The sequence below is a fragment of the Marmota flaviventris genome, chromosome 19 (genome assembly GCF_047511675.1).
Source record: "Marmota flaviventris isolate mMarFla1 chromosome 19, mMarFla1.hap1, whole genome shotgun sequence".
In the NCBI taxonomy this organism is placed as follows: Eukaryota; Metazoa; Chordata; class Mammalia; order Rodentia; family Sciuridae; genus Marmota; species Marmota flaviventris.
The window spans coordinates 28,639,103-28,663,805 of record NC_092516.1 but is presented as its reverse complement, the minus strand read 5'-3'; the positions used below and the strand labels follow the sequence as shown (position 1 = coordinate 28,663,805).

At 47.8% G+C, this 24,703-nt stretch overlaps 3 protein-coding genes across 7 annotated transcripts in view; 2 read left to right on the top strand and 1 right to left on the bottom strand.

The window, feature by feature from the left end:
* Styxl1 (serine/threonine/tyrosine interacting like 1) overlaps nucleotides 1-17,379 on the top strand; it is a 49,220-nt gene extending 31,841 nt beyond the window's left edge. For all 4 annotated transcript variants that reach the window (XM_071605512.1, XM_071605511.1, XM_027952860.2 and 1 more), the window contains 4 exons: nucleotides 3,805-3,950; nucleotides 12,536-12,633; nucleotides 14,199-14,311; nucleotides 17,130-17,379. In XM_071605512.1, coding sequence (XP_071461613.1) covers nucleotides 3,805-3,950; nucleotides 12,536-12,633; nucleotides 14,199-14,311; nucleotides 17,130-17,261 — 489 coding nt within the window. In that variant the 3' untranslated portion in view covers nucleotides 17,262-17,379. The remainder of the gene's footprint in view (nucleotides 1-3,804; nucleotides 3,951-12,535; nucleotides 12,634-14,198; nucleotides 14,312-17,129) is intronic.
* A 1,333-nt stretch (nucleotides 17,380-18,712) lies between these two features.
* Nucleotides 18,713-24,223, top strand: Tmem120a (transmembrane protein 120A). Its single transcript, XM_027952863.3, has 12 exons — nucleotides 18,713-18,881; nucleotides 20,373-20,491; nucleotides 20,642-20,758; nucleotides 22,380-22,439; nucleotides 22,603-22,698; nucleotides 22,786-22,875; nucleotides 22,965-23,030; nucleotides 23,120-23,181; nucleotides 23,281-23,373; nucleotides 23,495-23,559; nucleotides 23,648-23,716; nucleotides 23,790-24,223. The coding sequence occupies exons 1-12, from the start codon at nucleotides 18,801-18,803 to the stop codon at nucleotides 23,901-23,903; spliced, it is 1,032 nt and encodes a 343-aa protein (XP_027808664.1). The 5' UTR covers nucleotides 18,713-18,800; the 3' UTR covers nucleotides 23,904-24,223.
* The window catches only part of Por (cytochrome p450 oxidoreductase), a 46,977-nt gene continuing 46,478 nt past the window's right edge, over nucleotides 24,205-24,703 (bottom strand). For both annotated transcript variants that reach the window (XM_027952861.2, XM_027952862.3), the window contains one exon: nucleotides 24,205-24,671. In XM_027952861.2, coding sequence (XP_027808662.1) covers nucleotides 24,527-24,671 — 145 coding nt within the window. In that variant the 3' untranslated portion in view covers nucleotides 24,205-24,526. The remainder of the gene's footprint in view (nucleotides 24,672-24,703) is intronic.

Below are 24,703 nucleotides of genomic sequence, written 5' to 3'. Positions count from 1 at the left end.
GAGGACCCGCCACTGAGCAGTGCCAAGCAGAAGGTTGGCATGGTCACGTTATACTTTGGGAAGCTCATTAGGAAGCAGATCAGTGGGCCAGAGTAGATTTGGGGAGCCCTGATGAGAGGCAGGGGAGAAAGACAGTCTGAGGACATTTAGGAAGCAGCATTGCTCAACTAGAGGACATGGGGGAGTCTGGAGACAGGAGGAAGGCCCTGGTGTTAATGTGGGTGACAGGTGGGCCATAGTGTGGTTCATAGCAGTGGGGAGCCCCTGGGGGACAATTTGTGGGGCAGACAGCAGCCTCCATTCAGACTGCTCAGTGGAGATATCTTTTCTGTTTTATTACCTGGTATTAATGTGCATGCTTTGAGAAGATGAAATGTTTCTATCTGTGCAATGTTTCCTCTTCCCAGCTCAAGTCAGGTAACCACAGAAAGGGAGGCTGGTTTGCAGGAAGCAGGAGAGTTATGAGGCAGGTGGTGGGTGCTGAGGCAGGTTGTTCTCTAGTGGGATTATAGGAATGTCACAGGGCTCCAGTGAGCCAGGTACCCTGGGTGGAGTCAGCAGGGCTCTGGGGCGTGGCTTGTAGTGGCTTCACCTGGGGTGGGAGGGACTGGTGCTGACAGGGAGGTAGACTGAGGTTTTTTTTTTTTTTTTAATTTTGAGAAAAAGGAAAAAGAAGGTTTATTGCTTTGCTAGCAAAGGAGAAATACAGGGGACTCCTGTCCCAAAGACTGTGATTCTGCCCATCAGTAGGAACAGGGGGCTTTTAAAGAGGTGATTCAGAGAAAATGAGTTTAGGGAGGAGAGATCAGGGAGAAGATCAGGAAGGAGAAAGTTAGGGAAAATAAGAACAGGAAGGGGTTGGGCTTGTGGCTCAGTGGCAGAGCACTTGCCTCCCACATGTGATGCACTGGGTTCAATCCTCAGCAGCACATAAAAATAAATAAACAAAATAAAGACATTGTGTCCATGTATAACTAAAAACAAAAAACAAAAAAGATCAGGGAAGAGAAGGTCAGGAAGGAGAAGGTAAGGGAAAAGAAAAAAATATGTAAATTTCAAAGCCACAAGGGATATGGTCACAGTATCAAGTGAACCCTTGTTACATTTCCCCACTGTCAATTTCTAGCTTCCATTTCTATGGAAAGCAGGTGACAACATCTTCAAGCTATTTACTGCTGAACAGGGGCAAAGTTGGGGGAAGTAACCCAAAGTTCTTATTCTCTGTCAGGTGTAGGGGGTGGACAGTTAGGGCATTCAACATCAGAGCAGTCCAGAGGTCCACAGTGGCAGTTGGCAGGTGACTGGACAAGGTACACATAAGGCAGGGATCTTGCCAAGACAACAATAAAGAGCAAAGAATTCATTACATTTTTGTAAATAATTAGAACAAAAGCAATTAGTATTTCATCCAGTCTCTGAAAACCATGAGGACTGTAATTCATAAACTATCAGTGAAAAATGGATTAGTTCATCAACGGATGTCAGGAAGATTTGTAGGTTTTTGAAATCAGACTCAAATTAACTCAGGACAAATTTGGGACTCTTACGATCATTACTATTATTCACTCTCACACAAGAATCCTTCCTTTATAGCCTCCAGCTGTACTTACTTTTGGAAGGGTTGACACAAATATACATCTTATGTTACATTTTTTAAAATATATACATATTTTTTCATTTTTTAGTTGTGGATGGATAATGCCTTTATTTATTTATCTTTATGTGGTGCTGAGGCTTGAACCCAGTGCCTCGCACATGCAAGACAAGTGCTCTACCACTGAGCCACAACCCCAGCCCTTATGTTACATTTTTAAAACCATTGTTTTTACGTTTAAGTGTCCAGGTAGGACTGTGCTTTTAGGCTATATTCTCCTGCTAGGTGTTTAAGACCAAGTTGGCCAAAACTGACCCTGTTCCTATCTACTCTTAAGAGTCAGCTGAGATTCCTCAGGGATCACTCCTGGGGACATATGTGAAGGCTCTTGGCTCCGTTAGCTTTCCTCTACCATTGGTGCCAATTGCCAGGATGGGTTGGGGTCTGTCTGACCATATATGGCTTATCTTGGAAGCATCAGGGACATTTCCATCTCCAATGACCCTCTTCTTTGCAGAATGTGCACTGGTTGGCTTCCTGTTCTATAGGGTCCTCTCTATCTCCAGGTCACCAGAGTTACATGGACCAAAGAGGGGTCACATCATTCTCCACGTCCTGGCTGACCTTAGAGGGCAAGGTCCAAAATATTGGCTACTTTTTCCTTGGCCCTTTTACTTCCTTGCCTTTGGTCTCCAAGGTTTTGGTTTTAAACATCCAGCAAGCCAGTTTTACCAGACTTAAAGAGGGAGTAACAGGTCATAACTTCAATATCTATAATTTTACAGGTACCCCTTTCATTTAATTTGGGTCAATATTAGTACTGGAAGTCAGGATTATATAGTATCTGTCCTACGTAGCCCGAGGTATTTAAGTTGTTACTTCTGATTCTGATTTGGTACCAAAGGACTATGGAAGAGATTTTGACCGCCAATCACACAGGCCAGGGTCTCCCTTGGAGGTATGACGGGGAAGTGGCGCAAGTCAGAGCATGTGGGGAGCTTGGTGGCAGTGAGGGCAGGTTTCCTTGTGTAGGGCCTCTTCTAGCTGGCCATTGCTGGTGGACACCAAGTTTCCTAGAGAGGACCAGCAGGCGCAGCTGCGGGCACACTCGGTTCTTTGTACCCTTCCTTCATGATGCACTGTGAGGGACGGTGCTTCTTAGAACTCTTTGGGAAACATAGAAATAATCCTCTGTTTCTTAGTGATTCAAAGAAACCAAATTATTTTTTAAATTGTGTGTTTCTAATTGATACATAAAATTTAAAAAAGCATACTAGGTGATATTTTGATATACAATATATGCATTATATAATATTTAATTCAAATAAAACATCTTTCTCCTTGAATATTTTTCATTTCTTGTGGCAAAAAACATCCAACTCTTCCTAGGTTTTTGAAATATACAGCACGTTATAGTTAGGTAGTCAACCACTGTACAGAGGCACCCCAGGACCCTTTGCTCCTGTTCAGCTGTAACTAGTGCACATGGATCAGTTTTGCCCACCTGCCCCTCCCCCCTCCCCCACACCCCCATCCCCCACCAACCCCATAACTGCCATTTTACTCTTCACCTCTGAGATCAGCTTCTTCAGAGTCCACCTGGGATTGAGACTATGTGGACCTCACTGTTCTGTGCCTGGCTTATTTCACTTAACATAATATCCTCTGTTCTATTTATGTTGCTGCAGTCAAATTTTCTGTCACATTTATGGACCCTGAATTTAAGTGGTTGTCTTGTCCTCTCTGCCCCACTGACCATTCGCCTCCTTCATCAGAACACATTTTCTAATGGCAGACAGGCACAATGTGGAGAGTTTTATTGAGTGTGTCTTTAAGGTGTTTAAATTCTGATGTCCCCATTGTAATAAAAGTTCTGTTCCACCCACCCCACCCCCAATTGGACACATTCTGGGTTGTGGAAGTTCTGCACCACAAGGTCCTCAACTCCAGCCTTTTTGCATGTGACCAGGTGCAAATGGTTGCCAGGGAGGGCAATGGAGTCGGTGCTGAGAGCTAGCATGGCATCGTGATGCTGTAGCCAGTCCTGATGGGACAGCCCTCTCTCTCCTCATGTGAGCTGCTATTTGCCAGTCTTTATGAAAGTCCAGATCTCAGTATCATCCACTGTCTGCTGAAGAGATTTCAAGAGATGAAAAGCTCCCTTCCAGAGGGCCCATGCTCACAGCAGTCCTTCTCTTTCCCGACTCCAGGAACTAGATGCATTTCAGCCGTATCCTGTTGAAATAATTCCTGGAAAGGTCTTTCTGGGAAATTTCAGTCAAGCCTGTGACCCTCAAGTGCAGAAGGATTTGAAAATCAAAGCACATATCAATGTCTCCATGGAGATGGGACCCTTGTAAGTAAATGAGACACTTTTTTTAAGGGTATCATTTATTTATACACATTTCCTAGTGCCATGCATTTGTAGAGTTGAAAGGGCTCTTAGCAGCCAACACAAACTGGAGCAGAGTTAGCATGGCCTTCGCCCGTGCCTCGTGTGGCTTTGGCATCCTCTGCCCCCTGAGTCTTCACACTCGTCCTGTGAACCTCACCATGAGTGGTGCTTTCCAGGTCTTTAACATGGTGTTATGAAGCATCTTGGTCTACTCTGCTTGGCCTGTCTCAGGAACCTGTGAGAAATGCCTCTGTGCTTTGGCATTTGGTACCAGGACACACATGCCCATGCAGGCTCATCCTTGTTCACTGTGCAGGAAAGCCCTCACTAGCCCTGCTGGCCAGCCTCTGTTTTCTGACAGTGTCTGGTCCTGGTCACCAAGACCTAGAATTCTCTGCTTTCAGCTCCTGATCAAAATGGAAATAATACAAGAATTCAGCAAGGCATCTGATAACAAAAATGTCATATAAAGGGGCTAGGGTTGTGGCTCAGAGATAGAGCTCTCGCCTAACATGCGTGAGGCACTGGGTTCAATCCTCAGCTCCACATAAATATAAAATAAAGATATTGTGTCCACCTATAACTAAAAAATAAATATTTAAAAATGTCATATAAAATCGATCAATTCAACTTATGAATATAGAAACATAATGAAAGATGAAAGATCCATCTTTACAATAAAAACTAAAAGTTATGGGGCTGGGGATGTGGCTCAAGTGGTAGTGCGCTCGCCTGGCATGCGTGTGGCCCGGGTTCGATCCTCAGCACCACATACAAACAAAGATGTTATGTCCGCTGAAAACTAAAAAAAATAAATATTAAAAAATTCTCTCTCTCTCTCTCTCTGGAAAAAAAAACCTAAAAGTTATAAGATTCCTAGAAATAAATTTAAGAAATATGCAGGGCCTATGTAAATAAGACAATTTTTTTGTGTGTGTGTGTGACACTGAGGGTTGAGCCCAGGGGCACTTGACTACTGAGCCACATCCCCAGCCCTATTTTGTATTTTATTTAGAGACAGGGTCTCACTGAGTTGCTTAGTGTCTCACTTTTGCTGAGGCTGGCTTTGAACTCGTGAGCCTCCTGCTTCAGCCTCCTGAACTGCTGGAATTATAAGCATGCACATCCAGCCATCCCCAGCCTTTTAAATTTGTTTGTTTGTTTTCGAGACAGAGTCTAAGTTCCTGGCTCTGGCCTTGAACTTGCGATTCTCCTGCCTCTGCTGTTGCTAGGATTACAGGTACGCATCACCATGCCTGGCTAAGGAAACTAAAGGATGTAGAAAAAACAGGGCATCGATGATGGGAAAGACTGTTGGATAAGAAACCTAATGTCATGGGTGATGTCAACTGCCTATGAATTCATCTAAAAATTCAAAAAGATCTGAGCCAAAAAGCAAGTTATTTCCTAATTTGCTTTTTGGCTGAGATCTTTATAATGCCAACTCAAAGTTGGATATCTATATGATATATTCTTCAAGAATATAAATGAGACTACTTTCCATTTCTAACCAGATGAAGTAACAAGGACCAAATTTACTCCCCCACCTTAAATAACTGAAATAAAACGTATAGAACAGGGTTTTTTGGACAATGGCTAACTAACAACACAGGACAGTTTCTCAGGCATACAAAAGCTGAATGAATTCATCATCAACAAACTTGCACTACAAAAAAGTTAAAGGAAGGGCTGGGGATGTGGCTCAAGTGGTAGCGCGCTCGCCTGGTATGCTTGTGGCCCGGTTCGATCCTCAGCACCACATACAAACAAAGATGTTGTGTCTGCCGAAAACTGAAAAATAAATATTGAAATTCTCTCTCTCTCTCTCTCTCTCTAAAAAAAAAAAAAAAGTTAAAGGAAATCTTTTGGGCAGAAAGAAAATGATACCAGATGGAAATCTGAATCTCTATAAAAAGAACAAAGACCACCAGAAGTTATAATTATGTAGATAAATATAAGATACTTTCCCTCTTGTTTAAAAATCTCCTCAATAATCAGTTAATGATATGTTCTATAAACTCTAAAGCAACTGCAAAAAAATAAAAAATATAATGAATGAAATAATAAAGGAAAAATAGAATCATAATAACCCAGAAGAAGACCGAAAAAGAGGAAAATGGGAATAAAGAAGAGATGAGATCAATAGAAAACAAATATCAAATGATAGATTTAAACTCATATCAACATTTAGTCTAAAGATTCCAGTCAAAAGGCAGAGATTATAGATTGCCTAAAAAAATGTACTTCAAATATAAAGTAAAAGGATGTAACAAGATATTCTAGACTGAGACAAATTTTAAAAAACTCTAGTTGCTATATTATCAGAAAATTCAGACTTCACAGCAAAGTATACTACCCAGAGATGAGGGGAGTCATTTCATTATGAGAAAGTGGTCAATTAATCTAGACTCTAGATTCTAGAGAAAAAATATTCTTTTAAAAAAAAATACTTATTTTTTAGGTGTAGATGGACACAACACAATGCCTTTTATCTATTTATTTATTTTTTTTATATGGTGCTGAGGATTGAACCTGGGTCCAGCCCATGCTAGGCAAGCGCTCTACCGCTGAGCCACAATCCCAGCCCAGGGAAAAAATATTCTTAAACATGTATGTACCTAATGAAGGAGTTTATTTGATCCCTATAGATCCATTATAGATCCTACTTTAAAAATAACATAAAATAAAGGAGTTCAAAGTACATGAAATTAAAACTATTAAAATGTTTTGGAAGGAGCTGAATGCAGTGGTGCACACCTGTGATACCAGTGACTCAGAAGGTAGAAGGATTGCAAGTTTGAGGCCAGCCTCAGCAACTTAGGATCTAAACAAAATTTTAAAACTCTGTCTTAAAATGAAAAAAAAATTTTTTTAAATGGCTGGGGTTGTAGCTCAGTGGCAGAGTCCTCCTGAGTTCAATCCCAAGTTAAAAAACTGAAAGAAATACAACAATCCACAATTATAATCAGAAATCTCAGCATATCAATAATTGCTACAACAAGTAAATGGAAGATAGGTTATAATTTCAAAGACTAGAAGAATGTAATTGTCCAACTTTACTTAACTGACAATTGTAAGATGTTTCACACAAAATTAGTAATGTTCTTCTAGTCTTTGAATATCTTTTTTATGCTAGAACCATTTTAATATAATTATACATAGCTGCCAAATCCAGGAAGAAAAGATTTATGCATATATAACTTCCAGTTAACATCTGCATGCATAAACAATAATCTCAGTTTAACAACTCATCAGGGTCAGAGCAATTTACCAATGTTTCTTTACTTCTAGGCTTACCAACAGTAAGATACAGATGAATTAATGTCCTTCTGTTTCTTCAGACATTTTGTTGTAAAGTTTTAGTGCAGCTCACCTCCAGACAAAAGTAATCTTTTAAAATCAGTACTAAATTGCTTTGAATTTTGCTTATAATTATCACCTATTTAATCACTAAGAACTCCTGGAGAAGTGGAGTTCAAGGCTGCATACAATAACAGGAGATCATAGTTTTGAAGTCTAGCACAGATTGAAAACCACAGATGTACCATTTATATAAGACACACACTGTTTGTTGAATATCTTCTTACTGTTGAATATCTTCTCAATAAGAACATGGAATATTTTTTGTCAGGGTACCCTGTTCTGGACCACAATACAAACATTATTAAACCTAAAAGGATTAAAGTTTTAAAAATTATGTTCTATGACCCTAATGGAATTAAATTAGAAATCAATAACACAGGTATCTGGGGAAAATCCCAAACACGTGGAAATGAAATAACACACTTTTAAGTAGCATATGTGTCAAAAGAAATTAAGGGGAAAATTAGAAATTATTTTGAACCGAATGAAAATATAAACAACACATGTCAAAAATTGTGCATGCAGCTAAAGCAATGTTAGAGGAGAATTTACAACCTAAATGCCTATGTTAGAAAAAAAGAACCTCAAATCAAGGAACTTCCACCTTAAAATTTTTAAAAAGTAAGCAGGGGGAATGAAATAATAAGGAATAGAAACAAATGAAAAAGAAAGCATAACAAATAGGAAAATTAATGAAGCCAAAAGTTTTTTCTAAAAAAGTTCTCTGAAAAATCAATAGAATTGGTATATCCTATCAAACTGATTGGAGTAGACAGAAGACAAAAATAACATTATTGAGTTAAAAGAGACCATCATTATAGATCCTACCAATATCAAAAAGTATTCTTAGGCACTTATCCCAGAGAAAGGAAAACTTACATTTATACCAAAAGCTGTGCATCTATATTCACAACAATTGTCCAGCTAAGTAGTTTGAAAAGCTGTGGTGGGTACATACCATGGAAGACTCCTGCTGATACATGCCACAACTTGGATCTCCTGCTTGGATCTCTGTGGAACTGATGCTGAACACAAAACAAAACACCAAATCTGAAAAGTTACTTACAATATTCTATTTATATAGCATTTTTAATAGAACAAAATTTTAGAAATAGAGGATAGATTAATGGTTGGCAGGATTTGGGAAAGGGCTCTAGCATGTTGGTTATCAGAGGGCAATAAAAGGGATCCTTGGTATTTCTTGACCTATGGGAGATTCAGGAACCTACGTGAGCAATAACTTTATAAATAGTGAACTACAGACAGACATACACCTGCATGGATGCAAGTAAAACTGTAGAAAGCTGAATAAGATTGACAGGTTATATCAGCGTAGTATCCTGCTTGTGATATTATATTATAGTCTTGCAAAATGTTACTGCTGGGGAAACTAGGTGAAGTGTACAGGGCTCTCTATTATTTCTTAAGACTGCATATGCATCTACAATTATCTCAAAGTTTTTAATTAAAAATATTTAGAAGGACTGGGGTTGTGGCTCAGTGGTAGATTGCTTGCCTAGCATGCATGAAACACTGGGTTAGATCCTCGGCACCATATAAAAATAAAAAAGGTATTGTGTCTACCTACAACTAAAAATATATATTAAAAAAATTTAGAAAATGAGCAACTTTATGCCAATAAATTTGAAAATATAGAGTAAATGAACAAATTCCTTGAAAGAGTCAAGCTCAGTTAGATAATAGATAATCAGGGCTGGGGATATAGCTCAGTTGGTAGAGTGCTTGCCTCATATGCACAAGGCCCTGGGTTCAATCCCCAGCACCATTAAAAAAAAAGAAAAAAAGAAATAGATAATTAGAATATCCCTCTATTAGAGAAATTGAATTCACAGTTAAAAACCTTTGTACAAAGAAAACGTCTAGGCCCATATGCCTTTATTGGTGAAATAATAATTTCACAAAAACTCTTTAAGAAAATAAAGATGTGCTGGGTGTGGTGGTACATGCCTGTAATCCCAGCAGTTTGGGAGGCTGAGGCAGGAGGATTGTGAGACTAAAGCCAGCCTCAGTAACTTAGGCAGGCCCTAAGAAACTTAGGGAGACCCTGTCTTTAAAAAAATATTAAAAAGTGTGGGGGATGGAGCCACATGGTTAAGTCACATGGGTTCAATTCCCAATACCAAAAGAAAATAAAGATGAGAGAACTCTAATTCATTTATGAGATACATCATTATTTGAAACTCAAACCTACAAAGACTTTACAAGAAGGGAAACTACAGACCAATATCCCTATGAATATAGGCACAACAATTCTTCACAAAATTTTTGTAAATTGGATTCTAAAATATCTAAAAATGATAATATCTCATGACCAATTGTGTTTGTTCCAGGAATGCAAGATTGGTTTAACATTGAAAACCAAAGGTAATGCACCATATTAACAGACTGGGAAAGGAAACATCTTCAAGTGGTGCTGAGAGCCATTGCCAAGTAGGAATGACACATGGCAATTTCTTTGTCAGCCTACCCAATGTTGCTTAGAGGAAGGACTCTCCATATTGACCCAGGTCATTTGAAGTGACATTGCATGTAAAGTGACCTTGCTCAAGGACCAGGGCGGATCCAGGTTTAGGGTGTATCCTGCTGGGATTAGGGAGTATCCCGCTCCCTGGGTTTAGGGCGGTTCCAGGTTTAAGGTGTACCCTGCTGGGAATAGGGCGTATCCTGCTGCCTCAGGCACGCCCGCTCCTTGAGTTCCCGTTGAGTTCTCGGGGGGGGGGGGGATTCAGAGAGTATTTTGGGGATTCAAAGCCCGGTGGAGAGTGTGGATTTTGCCCAGAATGTGGATTTGCCCAGAACGTGTTTGTAGAGTGCCGGAGTGAGTTCGGGAATAAAGAATTGCTGTTTGAATCTACAAGGCTGTGAGTGGCTCGTGATTTTGTGCCCGGCCAGACTGCGGCAAAGTGGAGAAAAGTTGCACTCTGTAGTTGCTGAATCCATATATATGTATAAGTGTGTATTTAAATATATATGTATAAAATATAAAAATCAGTAATATGTGGTTCATAAAATAATCAACAGTTTTCAGGAGACTAAAATTATATTAGCTTTCTTTCAACCACTGAGGGATTGAGATAGATGATTAATTTAAAAATGTAATTAGAAAATCCCTAGAAATCTATAAATAAATTTCTAAACAGCCAATGAAGCAAAGAACTCACAATGGAAATTAGGAAATATTTTCAAATACATGATAATGAAAATACTATGTATCAATTTGTGGAGTGTAGCTAAGCTGTGATTAGAGGGAAATGTACAGCTAGGAATGAATACACTTATTACAAAGGGAAAAGGCTAGAAATCAATGAGTTAAGCATTTATCTTAAGAGAGGAACAGGAAATTAGACCCAAATGACAAAGGGATAATAAAAGCAGATTATTGAAATAGCAACAATAAAAGAGGATCAAGAAGGCCAAATAGTTTTTTTTTTTTTAATAAAATCAATAAACACTTGGCAAAGAGAGCAAAGGCACCAATAACCAGATGGCAAGAGAGAACTCATGTCCTGTACCTACTCTAAAAGATTGTAAGAGATGCTACGGAAACTTTATTATGGTAAACATAGATGAACAAATTTTAGAAACTCCCTGTCAAAACTGACATCAAACAAAATTTGAGTAGTATAAAGAACTAGTGAACATTTCCACAGACAGAATTCCAGGTCTAAATAGTTTCAGTGATTTAATTTTATTTAATATTTAAGGAGGAAATTAGGTCAATATTAAGTTTTTTTTTCCTTTTTAGAGAATAAAAAGAACAACTATCAACTTATTTTATGAGACCAGCATAATTTTAACTTCATAACCTAAGATGCTATAATGCAGGAAAATTATAGACTAATTTTCCTTGTGAATATAGTTGTAAAAATTCTAAATAAAATATTAGCACACTGAATATGGTGAGATATGAAAGGATAATACATGGTGAGGAAGTTGGGTCTATTCCAATGATATGAAGTTGCTTTAACTTCTGGAGAATTCACAGCTTACCAAATCATTAACATAGAGAAAAAAAAACAATTATTTCAATAGGTACAGATAAAGCATTTGGTAAGATTCACTATACATTCCTTTTTTTAAAAAAAAAACTTTATGTAGTGCTGAGGATCAAACTCAGTGCCTCACGCATGCTAGGCGAGCGTTCTACCTCTGAGCCACAAATCCAGCCCTCACTATATTCTTAATTTTTCTTTTCAGTACTGGGAAATGAACCCAGGGGTGCTTTACCACTGAGGCACATCCCCAGTCCTTTTTAAGTTTTTTTTTTTTTTTTTTTTTCAAAGAGAGAGTGTGTGTGTGAGAGAGAGAAATTTTTTTTTTTTAATATTTATTTTTTGTTTTCGGCAGACACAACAGCTTCGTTTGTATGTGGTGCTGAGGATCGAACCCGGGCCGCACGCATGCCAGGCGAGCGCGCTACCACTTGAGCCACATCCCCAGCCCCCTTTTTAAGTTTTGAGACAGAGTCTTGCTAAGTTGCTCAGGGTCTTGTAAATGGCCAAGTCTGGCCTTGAATTTGTAATCCTGCCTCAGCCTCTGGAGCTGAGCCACTGGGATTATAGACAAGTGCCACCACACCCAGCTTCACTATGGATTTGTAACTTTTCTTTTCAGTATTGGGGATTGAACTCAGGGGCACTTTATCACTGAGCTACATTCCCAGCCCTTTTAATTTCAATTTTTTTTTTTAATTTTGAGAGAGGGTCTTGCTCAGTTGCTTTTAACTGCTGAGACTGGCCTTGAACCTGTGATACTTCAGAATGCTGAACTTATAGGTGTTCACCACTGTGTCCCACTCATAATTAAAAAAAAAAAATCTTGGAAAACCAGGAATAGAATGGAACTTTCTTGATTTAATTTTTTTAAAAATATACAAAAGTCTCTGCAGCAGGCCTGGGGTGCCAATGTAGCCCAGTAGCAGAGCATTTGCCTAGTGTAGACAAAGCCCTGGATTTGATTCCAGCACTGGAAAAAAAAAGACCTGTAAGTAACCATCACACTTACTGGTGAAATGTTGAAAGTTTTCTCTCAGCTTCTGAACAAGACAATGATGCCACTATTTCCATTCCTACTTCCTGGCATCCTTCCCCTGTGGACCCGCTGCTGAAGATGAGGGGAAGCCTCAGTGGGCTAAGTGCTGGTGACCTGTATTCTTTGTTTAGTTTTGCAGGTGACTCTGACAACCTTCTGCACATCCAGATAGAAGATACCCCAGACGTCAAGATTATTCCCTTTTTACGTCACCTCTGTCACTTCCTTGGTAAGAGCCTTCCCTAACCAGGGAGCAATTAGCCTGGGAGGCAGAGGGACTACAGTACCTCTTCCACATGCTTATCCCTGATCTTGACTCCCCATGCTGAAGACAGAGGAGGTAGGGGCCAGCACATGCCTAGCCAAATGTGGACAACCCAGGATGAGTCCAGCTTCTCAGGATTCCCGTTAGATGAGTGGGGGTGGTGTTTCCCTTGGGAGCAGTGGGCTCCAGTGGGAGTACTAGGTTGCAGGTTGAGCAGCCCTGGTGACGTTGCCATAGCCCTTTGAGGCTATTTGAAAGTATGGGTGCTGGCCACCACATGTGATCGTGTCTGTGGAGGACCTAGAAGTGCATCTTCAGACCCGAGGGTGCTTTATCTGCACCCTCAGGTCTGGCCAGCAGGATGTGGATGGAGGGAGGAACACTCGGAACCTCCCAACCCTGATTGCTGCGTTGCTCCATGTGGGCTCCCTGCCACCTGTTGTCCTCCTGCCACACACAAAGCAACACCCACCAGCTGCTTAAATCATCCAGGGTGGATTGTGTGGTCGTTCCCAGGGCATAGGACTGTCTGAGGAAAGCAAGGTCCCTGGAGAGCAAGGCTGGATCAGGGCAGAGGCCCTCCCTGAAGTGCCTGCTGGCACCACACAGCCCCCAGCCTGAGCAATTGGGGCTGACAATGGAGCCCAAGTGCCTATTATTAGCCCAGCAGATTGCCACTTTCACTCAGCTAGGATCCGAGACTGAGACTTCCCGTGTATCCCACCATGAGGTGGCAGAGTCTGCAGCACAGAGAGACCCACCCTGCTGGGTGGCTCTGGACCAGCCTGTCACTGATGCATGGCTCAGTCTCATGTATGTGAATAGGCAGTCGGCCTTCATCATCCCAAAGTTCTCCTCCAGCTCTGACAGCCTGGCTTTGCACGTGGTGTGCTCATCTTTAGTTCTTGGGGTTCCCAGGCCAGCCTGCAATGACAGTTTAAACTCCCCCACTCCCTGGGCAGGACTCCCAGCCTTGGGGTTATGTGACTGTAGCTGGCTTTTCTATGCCAGGCAATGGGTCTCAGCCTCCCGGATGGCTGGGATTGCAGGTGTGTGCCGCCACATCTGGTGCTCAGCATAGGGCAGAATAAAACCCCATTTTCCAGATAAGGAAACTGTGGCTCAGAGTAACTTGCCCAAGCCCCACAGAACAGTGAGTGACAGAGCCAGGATTCACACCCCCTGCATTGCCTAGCTGGCACCTGAGTGTCCTTGGGGCATCGTCCTATCAGCATTAGGCCAACTGGCAACAGCTTCCTGGGCTAGAAACCTGGAGAGCCAGGAAAAGGTTTCACCTGGCAGTGCCAGTTAGCTCTTGAATGGCCAGCTAGGTCTGAGGGCCCCCCGTTTGCTAGACAAGCTGTGTTGGGGAAGTTGTGAGACTTGCCCAGGCTTGACATACTGTTCCATACTCATGCTTGAACTATGGGCACAGTGAGGCCAATCTCTGATAGCCACCCAGGTTCCAGGTCCAAGGGGAAGAGGGCTCTGCACAAACCCACCTCTTCCTTCCTTCCTTCCTTCTGCAGAAATTCACCTGGAGCTTGGCTCTGTTGTTCTGGTCTTTTCTACCCGGGGCATCAGTCGCAGTTGTGCGGTAATTGTGGCCTTCCTCATGCACTGGAGAGAGGAGACCTTGCAGGTATGTGTTCCTTGAGGCGGGCTTGGGCCACAACCACCCTAGGTATAGAGTCAGGGCCAAACCTGGGAGAAATAGGGCCTGGCACTACTGTGGTTCCCCAATTGTGGGATGGGGAGGGGGAGAATCAGGAGGGGAACTCCAAATCAGGGTGTTTCCCAGCAAGTGGCACCCAAGGGTGGGTCCCAACGCTGCAGGCCAAAGCCTGGTATACAGCACTAACAGGACACAGGCCAGGCTGAGAGGCAGCACCAGCTCTGTGGCTCCCCTGCTGCCTGCCTGTCTGTCCCCGAGGTTGGTTTGGGTTTGTTCAAAGAAAAATGAGTGGAGTCACAGAATTGCAGCACTGGCCAGGCCTCAGTGGGCACCCATGTCAATCTTCCTCACCAGAGTGGGAAGGGAGGAGGGCACTGTTAAGGCAGACCCACGGAGATTCGGGCATCTGACTCCCAGGTAGGGCTCGCTTGGGGGCCTGCCCTGGGGAGGGGATCTTTGCCTGTCCATGGTCTCAGAGGGTTTGTGTGGGAGCTGAAAACTCCCCGTGTGTGTTTGGGGGAAGGGCAGGGGTAAAGAATAACCATGGTTTTGGGTATTGACCCAACGTGCTCTTCAGGAAGTTGCAGCCTAGAATGCCTTGGCTTTCCGGTAAGTCCACTTCAAGGCATGTACATCAGAGAGCAGAAGACAGGGACTCGTATATGTGCACACCTATGTTCACAGCAGGACTGTTCACAATAGCTGAAAGGTGGAAATGACACAAATGTCTGTGGACAAATAAAAGGAAACACAAAATGTGACATCTCCATATAGGAAAGAGTCAGCCCTGCAAAGGAAGGGAATTCTGCTGCGTGCCACAGTATGGGTGGGCCTGGAGGACACTGCTCCATAAGGCAGGCCGGTCATTAAAGGACTAGTACCTAGGATTCCCCCTGGTGTGTGGTACCTAGAGTATCAAAATCAGACAGGTGAATAGCAGTTGACACGGATGTACCCAGGGAACAAGTGGGATGGGGAGTCAATGTTTAATGGGGTCAGAGGATCAGTTTGGGAAAATGAAGATGTTCTGGAGATGGAGCGGGTGACAGTTGCACAGTAATATGAACATACTCAGCGCCATGGAACTGTATAGCCCTAAAGGTGGTTAAAATGGTGAACTTTAAGTTCTGTATAATTTACCACAATTGAAAGGTGTCTTTTTAAAATAGTATTTTTAGTTGTAAATAGACACAGTACCTTTATTTTATTCATTTTTATGTGGTACTGAGGATTGAACCCAGTGTTGAGCACTTGCCTAGCATGTATGGGACACTGGGTTCTTTGTACAAGTTTTGTTTTTTTTTTTTTAATTTGGGGAATTTTAAAATTTTTCTATTTCTACAAAATATGCCATTGGGATTTAATAAGGATTCTTATATCTGTGGATTATTTAGGCAGTATGGACATCTGGACCACAGTAAGTTTTCTATAACATTGGATATGTTGCCATTTAATTGTATCATCTTCAATTTCCTTCTACAATGCTTTTTGTAGTTTTTGGTATGTCTCTCACCTCTTTAGTTAAATGTTTTAGTCTTTTTGATGCTATTGTAAATGGAATTGTTTTCTTAATTTTTTTTGAATTATTCATTGTTGGTTTGTAGAAATTTAACAAACTGATGTGCTAATTTTGGTATCCTGCAACTTCTCTGGATGCATTTGCTCTGGATGTGTAAGATTTTAGAAATTTCTACATGAGATTAATGTCATCTTCACATGGAGTGCCGCAGTCTGGCTGGGCACAAATAACTGAGCTGCCACAAAGCACTTGTAGGTTCAAAACAGCAACTCTTTATTGCCAAACTCCACCAGCACTCCACACATGCTCCCCGGGAACACTCTCACCCTCCACTGGGGTCCTCGTGCACTCTCCCTCGGAACCGTGAGAACTCCACGGGAACTCCAAAGTAGCAGCCTGAGGCAGCAAGAGCCGCTGGACAGTAAAGATCAAATATACAATTGAATACACAGCTTAACATAACCATATTCATCTCATGGCTCCCTAGTGTCATCTCTCAACCATTCCCTCTGGCAATATGCCATGCTCATCCAGACTCAGCTGTGGCCCTCAACAATGGAGATAATCTTTTTTTTCTTTCCAATTTGGGTGTCTTTTCTTTCTTGCCTAATTGCTCTGACAGCTCCTTGCAGTTCTAACAGAAGGGGTGAAAGTGGCCCTGTGTCTTGTTCCTCTAAGTGCTCCTCTCGGGAGAACCTTTCTCCATTGAGTGCGATGTTAGCAAGGGCGATTTTCATAAATGGTCTTTATTAGGTTTAAGCACAGTCTTCTTCTTAGTTTCACCATTTCCCCCTTTGCTTTTCCCCTGTCCTCAATCCGGATGGAGACCAGCTCCACGCCTTCTTTCTAACCCTAAAGGAAGGCAACTTTAATCTTCCTTCTTCAGAGAATTTGACCCCGTCCTCCTCCCCTTTCCAGGAACCCATCCAGTGACAATGCAAACCTTTGTTGAGCCTCTCTGCCCCAGGCTTGGGTGTGTTGTGTTCACCCTACTTGGTGGAAGGTTCCCATGTGTTGTCCTAGCATTCACAGCAGCTATCTGAAAAAGGAATGATTTGTCCCTCTATTCAGAAGTGCCAAGAGGCTTGCCCAAGGTGCGGCCAGCTCCCTCCACTGCTTGCCCTACGGAGCCATCACAGGCTGCTGCGGTATCTAGCTCTTAAACCATGTTGTGTGCCCCTGGGCAAGTGCTTCCTATCTCTCCCGAGCTGGATCTGATCCAGGGCCCATGACCAGTCCTGACGTCTCCTTTCTCTCTGTACACAGAGGTCATGGGCCTATGTCAAGAAGTGCAAAAATAACATGCGTCCAAATTGGGGATTGGTGACTCAGCTGTCGGAGTGGGAGAAGATTGTCCTTGGAGACACTGTCACAGACATCTTCAATCCACCGTACTAATCTCTGAGGCCCAGAGATGGGCGCTGAAGAACCTTCCTTGGGACCTTTGTGGGCAGAGGGCAAGCATGTGTACCCAGGTTGGTGTGGAAAGAAAAGGCCTGTGCTGCCTGCAGCCTCACTCGGACTTGTGTACTGGTTCTTTCAGGCTCCTGTTCACTCACTGTGGAGGCGCATCTGCTCAGCTTAGGACAGCCCGTATCCCTGGGTGCCTTGGAACACTCCGCTGCCCTCCTAGAATTTCCTCTGGCCACCTAAGGGGCTGCCATACACACCCTGTGACTTGGATCCTTCAGAGCTTTCCTGGGAGGTGCTCGGTGTTGGTCCACAGGGTGTCACAATAGCCATCCACTGATGGGGATTTGGGCTGGGGTAGAGCTCAGCTGGTAGAGGGCTTGCCTCGCATGCACAAGGGCCTGGGTTCAACCCCCAGCAACAACAACAACAAAAAAGGAAATAGGTGGGGATTCTCCCATCCCCAGAGATGCCAGGCCTAGCCTTGGCCCTTTGCCTCATGCCCAGGCCCAGTGCTGTGACCCTCCCAACCCCTGTCTATCACTTGGCCTTTCTCTGTTCCCACCCCCACTCATTGCTGTTCTCCGGAAAGACTTCTACCCCTCCCAGCCCCTGCACCCAAGTTCCTAGAAATTCCTCAGATCTTAAAGGGAGGTGTTTTCCCCATGCATTTGCTGGCAGCAACCACAGAACAACCTGAGGATTAGGAAAGGGCACGTACAGGGGACCAGGGGACGGGTGGGGCATTCAGGATGCCCATCAATGCAGGGGCTTCCCTAAGTTCATTCAGCAAACATGCCCACAGCCTCCTAGGACTCTCCAGAGTGGGCTGGAGGTGCCAGGATGAGGGAGGTGCCTTCAAGGAGGAGTGGGCTTTGCCAGAGGGGGGAGAGCTTTTCAGGCAGCACCCTCTGTCAGTCTGGGGTGGACTAAGCCTGGGATGGTCGCAGAGCTTGCTGTCTGGCAAGGGACCTCCTGCGAGGCAGGGACAGGGTGGGGAATTAGGCTTGTGCTTTAGGAAGGGCAGCTAGTGGCTATGTGAAGGGCAGTGGAGGTGAGCCTGGAGGCAGAAAGGAGGTGACAAAAAATCCTAGCAAGAGAAGACTCTGGGAATCCCTTCCACTAAGAGGCGCCGTTTCCCAAAGACGAAAAGTGTTTAAGGTCTGTGTCACCTCTCTGGGTCTTGGTTTGCTCCCAGCACCGCGGGCTGGGGCACTGCAGGAAGCACCACGGCATGCAGTTGGCACGGCAGGTGGAACCCCGGCCAGGGGCCGCAGCCACCTTAGCCACCAAGCTGGCCTAGAGTCGTGGTATGAGACGCCCTTCCAGTGCGTGGCCCCGCCCCTGATCATGATTGGCTGTTGGGGGCGGGGCCAGCGCGCGGCCCGCGCCAGGTCTTTCTCCATTGGTGGCGGTGGCGGCGAGAGCCCGGAAGCGGACGGGGGCGGAGGCGGAGGCGCCTTGGGCCGGCCGGGGTTGCGGCGCAGTCTTCAACTCGCTGCTCCTGCGGCCCGCGGAGCGGCAGCCATGCAGCCCCCGCCCTCGGACCCGCTGGGCGACTGCCTGCGGGACTGGGAAGATCTGCAGCAGGACTTCCAGAGCATCCAGGTAGGCTCCACTCCTGCCACCCATTGACTCTGAGCCACGTCTCTCTGGCTGAGGTCAAGGGTCGGGCAGCACTGGGTCAGGCAGGCAGGCGATTGGGGTCGGGGGTCTGGAGCCTGGAGTTGCTCCCGAGGGTGGCGAGGCCTCGGGTCCCAGTCTCCCCAGCTGGCCCCTCCCAAGTGTCCGGTTACAGTCCACTGTGCTTTGGCCGGGACCCCACTGTGCTGGGTGACTTCGACCTCCCGCGAGGGCATGGAAAGAGACGGGACCCCGTGTCCGCCCCCGCCCTTTGCATTTGGACCTGGACCCCATCCTCTCCCAGGAGAGCAGCTGCCTGAGTCGGAGCCAGCCAGCCAGCCCGTATTCTGGATCTGTCACTCCACGAACATCCCGTTCCCACCCTCAGCATCTCCTGTCAGAGTGCCCTGGGGGAGTGGTGTTTAGGTGAAGTCCGTGGCCAGGGTCGGGGGGGCTGTCCCAGGTGGGCCAGCATCTAACAGGGGAAGGGAGAGCAGTGCTGACAGGCCCTGTGGGCCTGTGTGGCTGCTTGGGAAAGTGAGGGGAGCAGTGGGTGGGACCAGATCGTGCAGGGACCTCCTGGCTCTGGCGGGGATTAGAATCTCTGAAGCCACTGGGAAGCTGCAGGAGCAGTTGTCTGGTTGGAGTTTGTATGTGGCCGTCTGTCCTGGGACCCAGGCAGCAGGAGGTTGCTGGCTTTGACCAGGAAGGAGAGGGTGGTGACTGTGCCTGGGCAGAGGTGGCACAGATCTGGGTCTGAGGGGGGTGTGGTGGCCCACAGACCCAGTGGAGCCCAGGCCAGTTGGAGACTTGGTTAGACCTTTGCCTCTCCTGGCCTGATTCCCGCCTTTTCCCTTCTCCATCGCTGCCCCCAGAGCAGCCCCGCCAGCTGCCACCAGTGTTCTCCCTGGAGTCCTGAGCAGGCATCTCCCAGCCTGGCTGCCTCCGCTGGCCTCAGCCACTTGCTGTCCCCACACTGCCTCTTGCCCAATCTCTAGACTGCGCCTTCTTGAGATTCACCCACCAGGGCAAAGTGCTAAGGGAAGCCTCAGGCCAAAGGTGCTGGGGCAGGGGAGGGGACTGGCCTCAGGGCAGGAGGTGCAAGACTGAAGCCTGATGACCTTTCACCTGGGAGAAAGCATCCAGAATGCCCTAGCAGAAGGCACTGTGGATGCCTGACCACTGTCCCCCCCCACCCCTGCCCAACACACGCATACTTCCCATCCTTGCAAGTTGGGTAGGCAGGAGGGACTGAGAGGGCCTGAAGCCACCCACTTGGTCCAGAAGGTGGACCTGTGACTTTAGAAACCAGACTCAGGACAGAGAGCCTGTGGAGAGGTGGGGACCACAGGAAGATGTCCTGCGACCAGGAAAACCTTGAGGGGGGAGTGCCTTGGGAAAGCACAGGCGGATCCCTGGCGGAGACAGTGAGCCCATGTGTCCCAGCCAGCCTGCACCTTGTCCCTTCGGCCCCAGGAGACTCACCGGCTGTACCGCCTGAAGCTGGAGGAGCTGACCAAGCTGCAGAACAACTGCACCAGCTCCATCGCCCGGCAGAAGAAGCGGCTACAGGAACTGGCCCTCGTCCTGAAGAGGTGGGCACCTGCCAGCGAGGCATGGGGGGCTGGTGCTGCCCCCCAGGGGACAGCACAGTCTCTCCCCTCTCTGGGCCTCACTGCCCCTTCTGCCCCTCTGGGGTGGGCATGGCGCCTGCTTGCCCCTGCTGACTCTGGCTCCACCTGCAGATGCAAACCCACCCTTCCGTCAGAGGCCGTGGGGGCCGCACAGGAGCTGGAGAACCAGATGAAGGAGCGCCAGGGCCTCTTCTTTGACATGGAGGCCTATTTGCCCAAGAAGAACGGGTGAGCCCAGGCCAGCCCCAGCTGCCACCACTCCTGGGAGGGAGGGGCTGAGGCCAGATGCCACCTCTTTTTGGTCATTCAGTCAGCCATAGCCAGAGCAGTCAGCACAGTCCCCACACTGTGATGGGCCCTTTGTGGGGGAAGGACCTGGTGTAGGGGTATGGTAAGGGTCACCTAACTGGCCCAGGCAGTCAGAGAAAGCTTCCGTGTCTGGGGGATGCTGAGCTGTCTTCAAGGATGAGAGGTAACAGTGGATGACTGCAGAGGCCGGGAACAAAATGAGGTGGCCAGGGTTTGGGGTCTGGGTGAGAGGGTGGAGTCCAGGGGTGCCAGTGCAAGACTCTGAGCCAGATCTCCCCAGGAGACTGAAGGCTGAAGGCATTGGGGGAGGTTTCTGGAAGGCAGGGAAGCAGGTTAGTGGGCTGAGGAAGGGAGGGAGGGGAGTGCTTCTGAGGCCACAGGACCTTGGAGAGCCAGCTGGTGGCAGGGAGGGGTGGGAGCTGATCTTGGAGCTGGTGGGAGAGCTGAAGGGGGAGCTGGCATGGCTGTGTGGAAGGAGAGAAGTCACTCGAAAGTATCAACTAGAAGTCAGGAGGGTGTTTGGGAGGCTTTGCCTTGGGCACACCTGTTACTCTCTAGGTCGGAAAGAGCTGGGCACGTCCACGGGCAGGGGTAGGTATTGACAGGAGGCGCCTGGAGAAACAGAAGGGTGCATGTGGGCCTTGCTGGTGCAGGATGCAGAGGCACAGAGTAATGCAGGTGGCTAGCAGTGGCTAGCCGTTTACAAGAGGCGGCTGCTGGGAGCTGGTTGAGAGAGAAGCTGGGGCTGGAGGCTGGGCGCTGGGCGAGGCTTTTCTCTGGTGTGGTCAGAGTCCCCCCAGTAAGCTCTTTTGCAGCCTCAGGCAGGTCCCTTCATGGGGAGGTCCACAGGGTCTGAGCAGGAGCAGGAGCCCTGTTAGGGCAGCTGCTCTGCTGTCCCGCCTGGGAGCTCCTCAGCAGAGGACAGATGAGCCTCGTTGGGAGATGATGGAAATACAGGGAGGCTGCGGTTCAAGGGGTGGCTGGGAAGTGGCTGCACGGTGAAGGAGGGCCTGGACAAGGACTGGCCAGAGTGCGGGGCCCTCAGGGAGGGAGGGGTCTTCGTGGTGTAAGGAAAAAAATGGGAATCAGAGCTTTTGGGGGTCAGTACAACCACAGGCTAGAGTTTCTGAGGGAGGCTGTCGTGGGCTGGGAGGACATGTATGGTCATGGTGTGGGGCCTGAGTGGACTCAGAGCTGAGGTTCCTGGGGTCCAGATAGCAAGGAACTTGTGGCAGTGACAAGAGTTGACTTCATACAGATGGCAGATCCACCACCCAGAACCGAGGAGTGATCGGGGATATGGGGTCTGAGTGGGAGAGCCAGGCTTCTTGAGGCCTCAAGGCTGGGAGGCCGTGGACAGGATGTGGCAGGCTGGGGACATTGGTGTACTCCAGGTCAGGATTCTGGAGCAGGCTGGGCTCCAAGTGGAGGTGGCCTACAGCACCCCAAGGGTAGGACTCTTAATGCAGGGTTATGGAGAAGACAGCTGGGTGGAGGGGACCCAGGGCCAAGGCCTCTCAGCCCCTCTCCTTTTCTCTAGGTTGTACCTGAGCCTGGTTCTGGGGAATGTCAACGTGACACTCTTGAGCAAGCAGGCCAAGTACGTGGCTAGTGGGCTGGTCTTGCCTGGGTTCCCTTGCCCTGACTGCCCTTGGCTCAGCCTCGGGACTCCAGGCTTCTCTGGTGCCTGCCTGTGCCCTCCTTGGGTCACAGCAAGGGGGACCCCATGGGCATGGGGGACCCCCACATGTGTGTGTCCCCAGGTTTGCCTACAAAGACGAGTACGAGAAGTTCAAGCTCTACCTCACCATCATCCTCATCCTCATCTCCTTCACCTGCCGTTTCCTGCTCAACTCCAGGTGGGTGTTCTGCCACCTGGTGCAACCTCGCACCCTCCTGGGCTCTGACACCAACCCTCCTACCCTTCCCTTCCCTCCCCTCCCCAGGGTGACAGATGCGGCCTTCAACTTCCTGCTGGTCTGGTACTACTGCACGCTGACCATCCGTGAGAGCATCCTCATCAACAACGGCTCCCGGTGTGCAGGGGTGGGCCTGGTTCTCAAGGGCTGCCCTGGGATGGGAGGCAGGGACAGGGACAGGAAGGACAGTGGCTCCCCCCCTACAGGATCAAAGGCTGGTGGGTGATCCATCACTATGTGTCCACGTTTCTGTCGGGCGTCATGCTGACGTGGTAAGTGGCCTGGTTCTGGTGGGAGCTGGGACAGGGCCAGAGATGGCACCCTGGGCTCCCTCACTGCCCACCCTCTGTTTTCCCCTTAGGCCCGATGGTCTCATGTACCAGAAGTTCCGGAACCAGTTCCTGTCTTTCTCCATGTACCAGAGTGAGTGTCTCGGGGCTTCCTGAGCTCAGGAGGTGTGCATGCGCGGGAGGGGCAGGAAGACCCCGCCTGCAGCCCAGTTCTGAAGCCCGCTCTCCCCAGGCTTCGTGCAGTTCCTGCAGTATTACTACCAGAGCGGCTGCCTGTACCGCCTGCGGGCCCTGGGCGAGCGGCACACCATGGACCTCACCGTGGGTGAGTCGGCCAGGCCCTGCTCTGCAGCCCTGTGGGTACGGCGGGCAGGAATTTCCCCTTCCTTCTGCTCCTGGCCTGAATGGTGTCCCTGGTTCTTTTGCCCTGGCCCTTTTCCCTGCAGAGGGCTTCCAGTCCTGGATGTGGCGGGGCCTCACCTTCCTGCTGCCTTTTCTTTTCTTCGGACATGTAAGTGGCACGGGTGTCCCCAGCTGCCCTAGTCTTCCCCGCTCTGGCGGCCCTGGGTTTGCTGAGTCCAGCTAGCTTTTCCTCTCAGTTCTGGCAGCTTTTCAATGCGCTGACCTTGTTTAACCTGGCTCGAGACCCACAATGCAAGGAGTGGCAGGTGAGCAGGGTCCGGGGGACAGCTGGGAGGGCCCAGCCCCGCAGGCTCTCGAGCTGACTCTGGCCCCCTGCAGGTGCTCATGTGCGGCCTCCCCTTCCTCCTCCTCTTCCTGGGCAATTTCTTCACCACCCTGCGGGTTGTGCACCAGAAGTTCCACAGCCAGCAGCGCAGGAGCAAGAAGGAGTGAGCAGGGCCTCCACCTGCTGGCCCCAGAGGGGCCTCTGACCCGTGTGTGGCAGAAGGGTGGGAGGCACCCCTGTGCGTGTGGGGTGCCTTCTGCTCTCCTGGGCTTCGTGGGCTCTGTGGGCCCTGAGGACGACCTGGGCCCCGGCTGCGGGAGCTGGGCGCCAGGGCCTCAATAAAGGGAGCGAGGCAGAGGCGGCCTAACGGATGTGTTCTCCCACAGGGAGGCTGGGCTCCTGCTGTATCTAGGGTCTCTGTATAGGCCCAGGGGACACCCCAGGGCTGCTCAAGCAATATCAGGCAAATACAGAAAACAGAACTTTATTCCAAGGGCCAGAAGTTATTTAAAATTATTTACACTCATTCAAAATCATGTGGGGGCCACCAGCTGAGAGAAGGGCCCCTTCTGTACAGCTGCCGAGGGCCTGGGGTGTCACCAAGTGTGGGACCCCGTCCCCCTTGCCATGTGCCCTGGGGTTGGGCTACCTCACAGGCCTGGCCTGGGTTGCCCCTGTCCATGGACCTGCCTCCAGTGGCCAGCCCAGGCAGAGACCACCAGGCGGCTGGCAGAGGGAGTGAGGAACGTGATCATGGGGACAGTCTGTGGGTGCGAGGGGCAGGGGCCGCCTAGCTCCACACATCCAGGGAGTAGCGACCCTTGGTCATCAGCTTTTTGATGTAGTCCACAGCCTGGGCATGCTCCATGGCCCCGAGCTCAGCCACAATGTCACAGAAGGTGTTCTGCACGTCCCTGGCCATGTTCCGAGCGTCCCTGGGGGGAAGGAGGTGGCGGTGAAGGCTGGG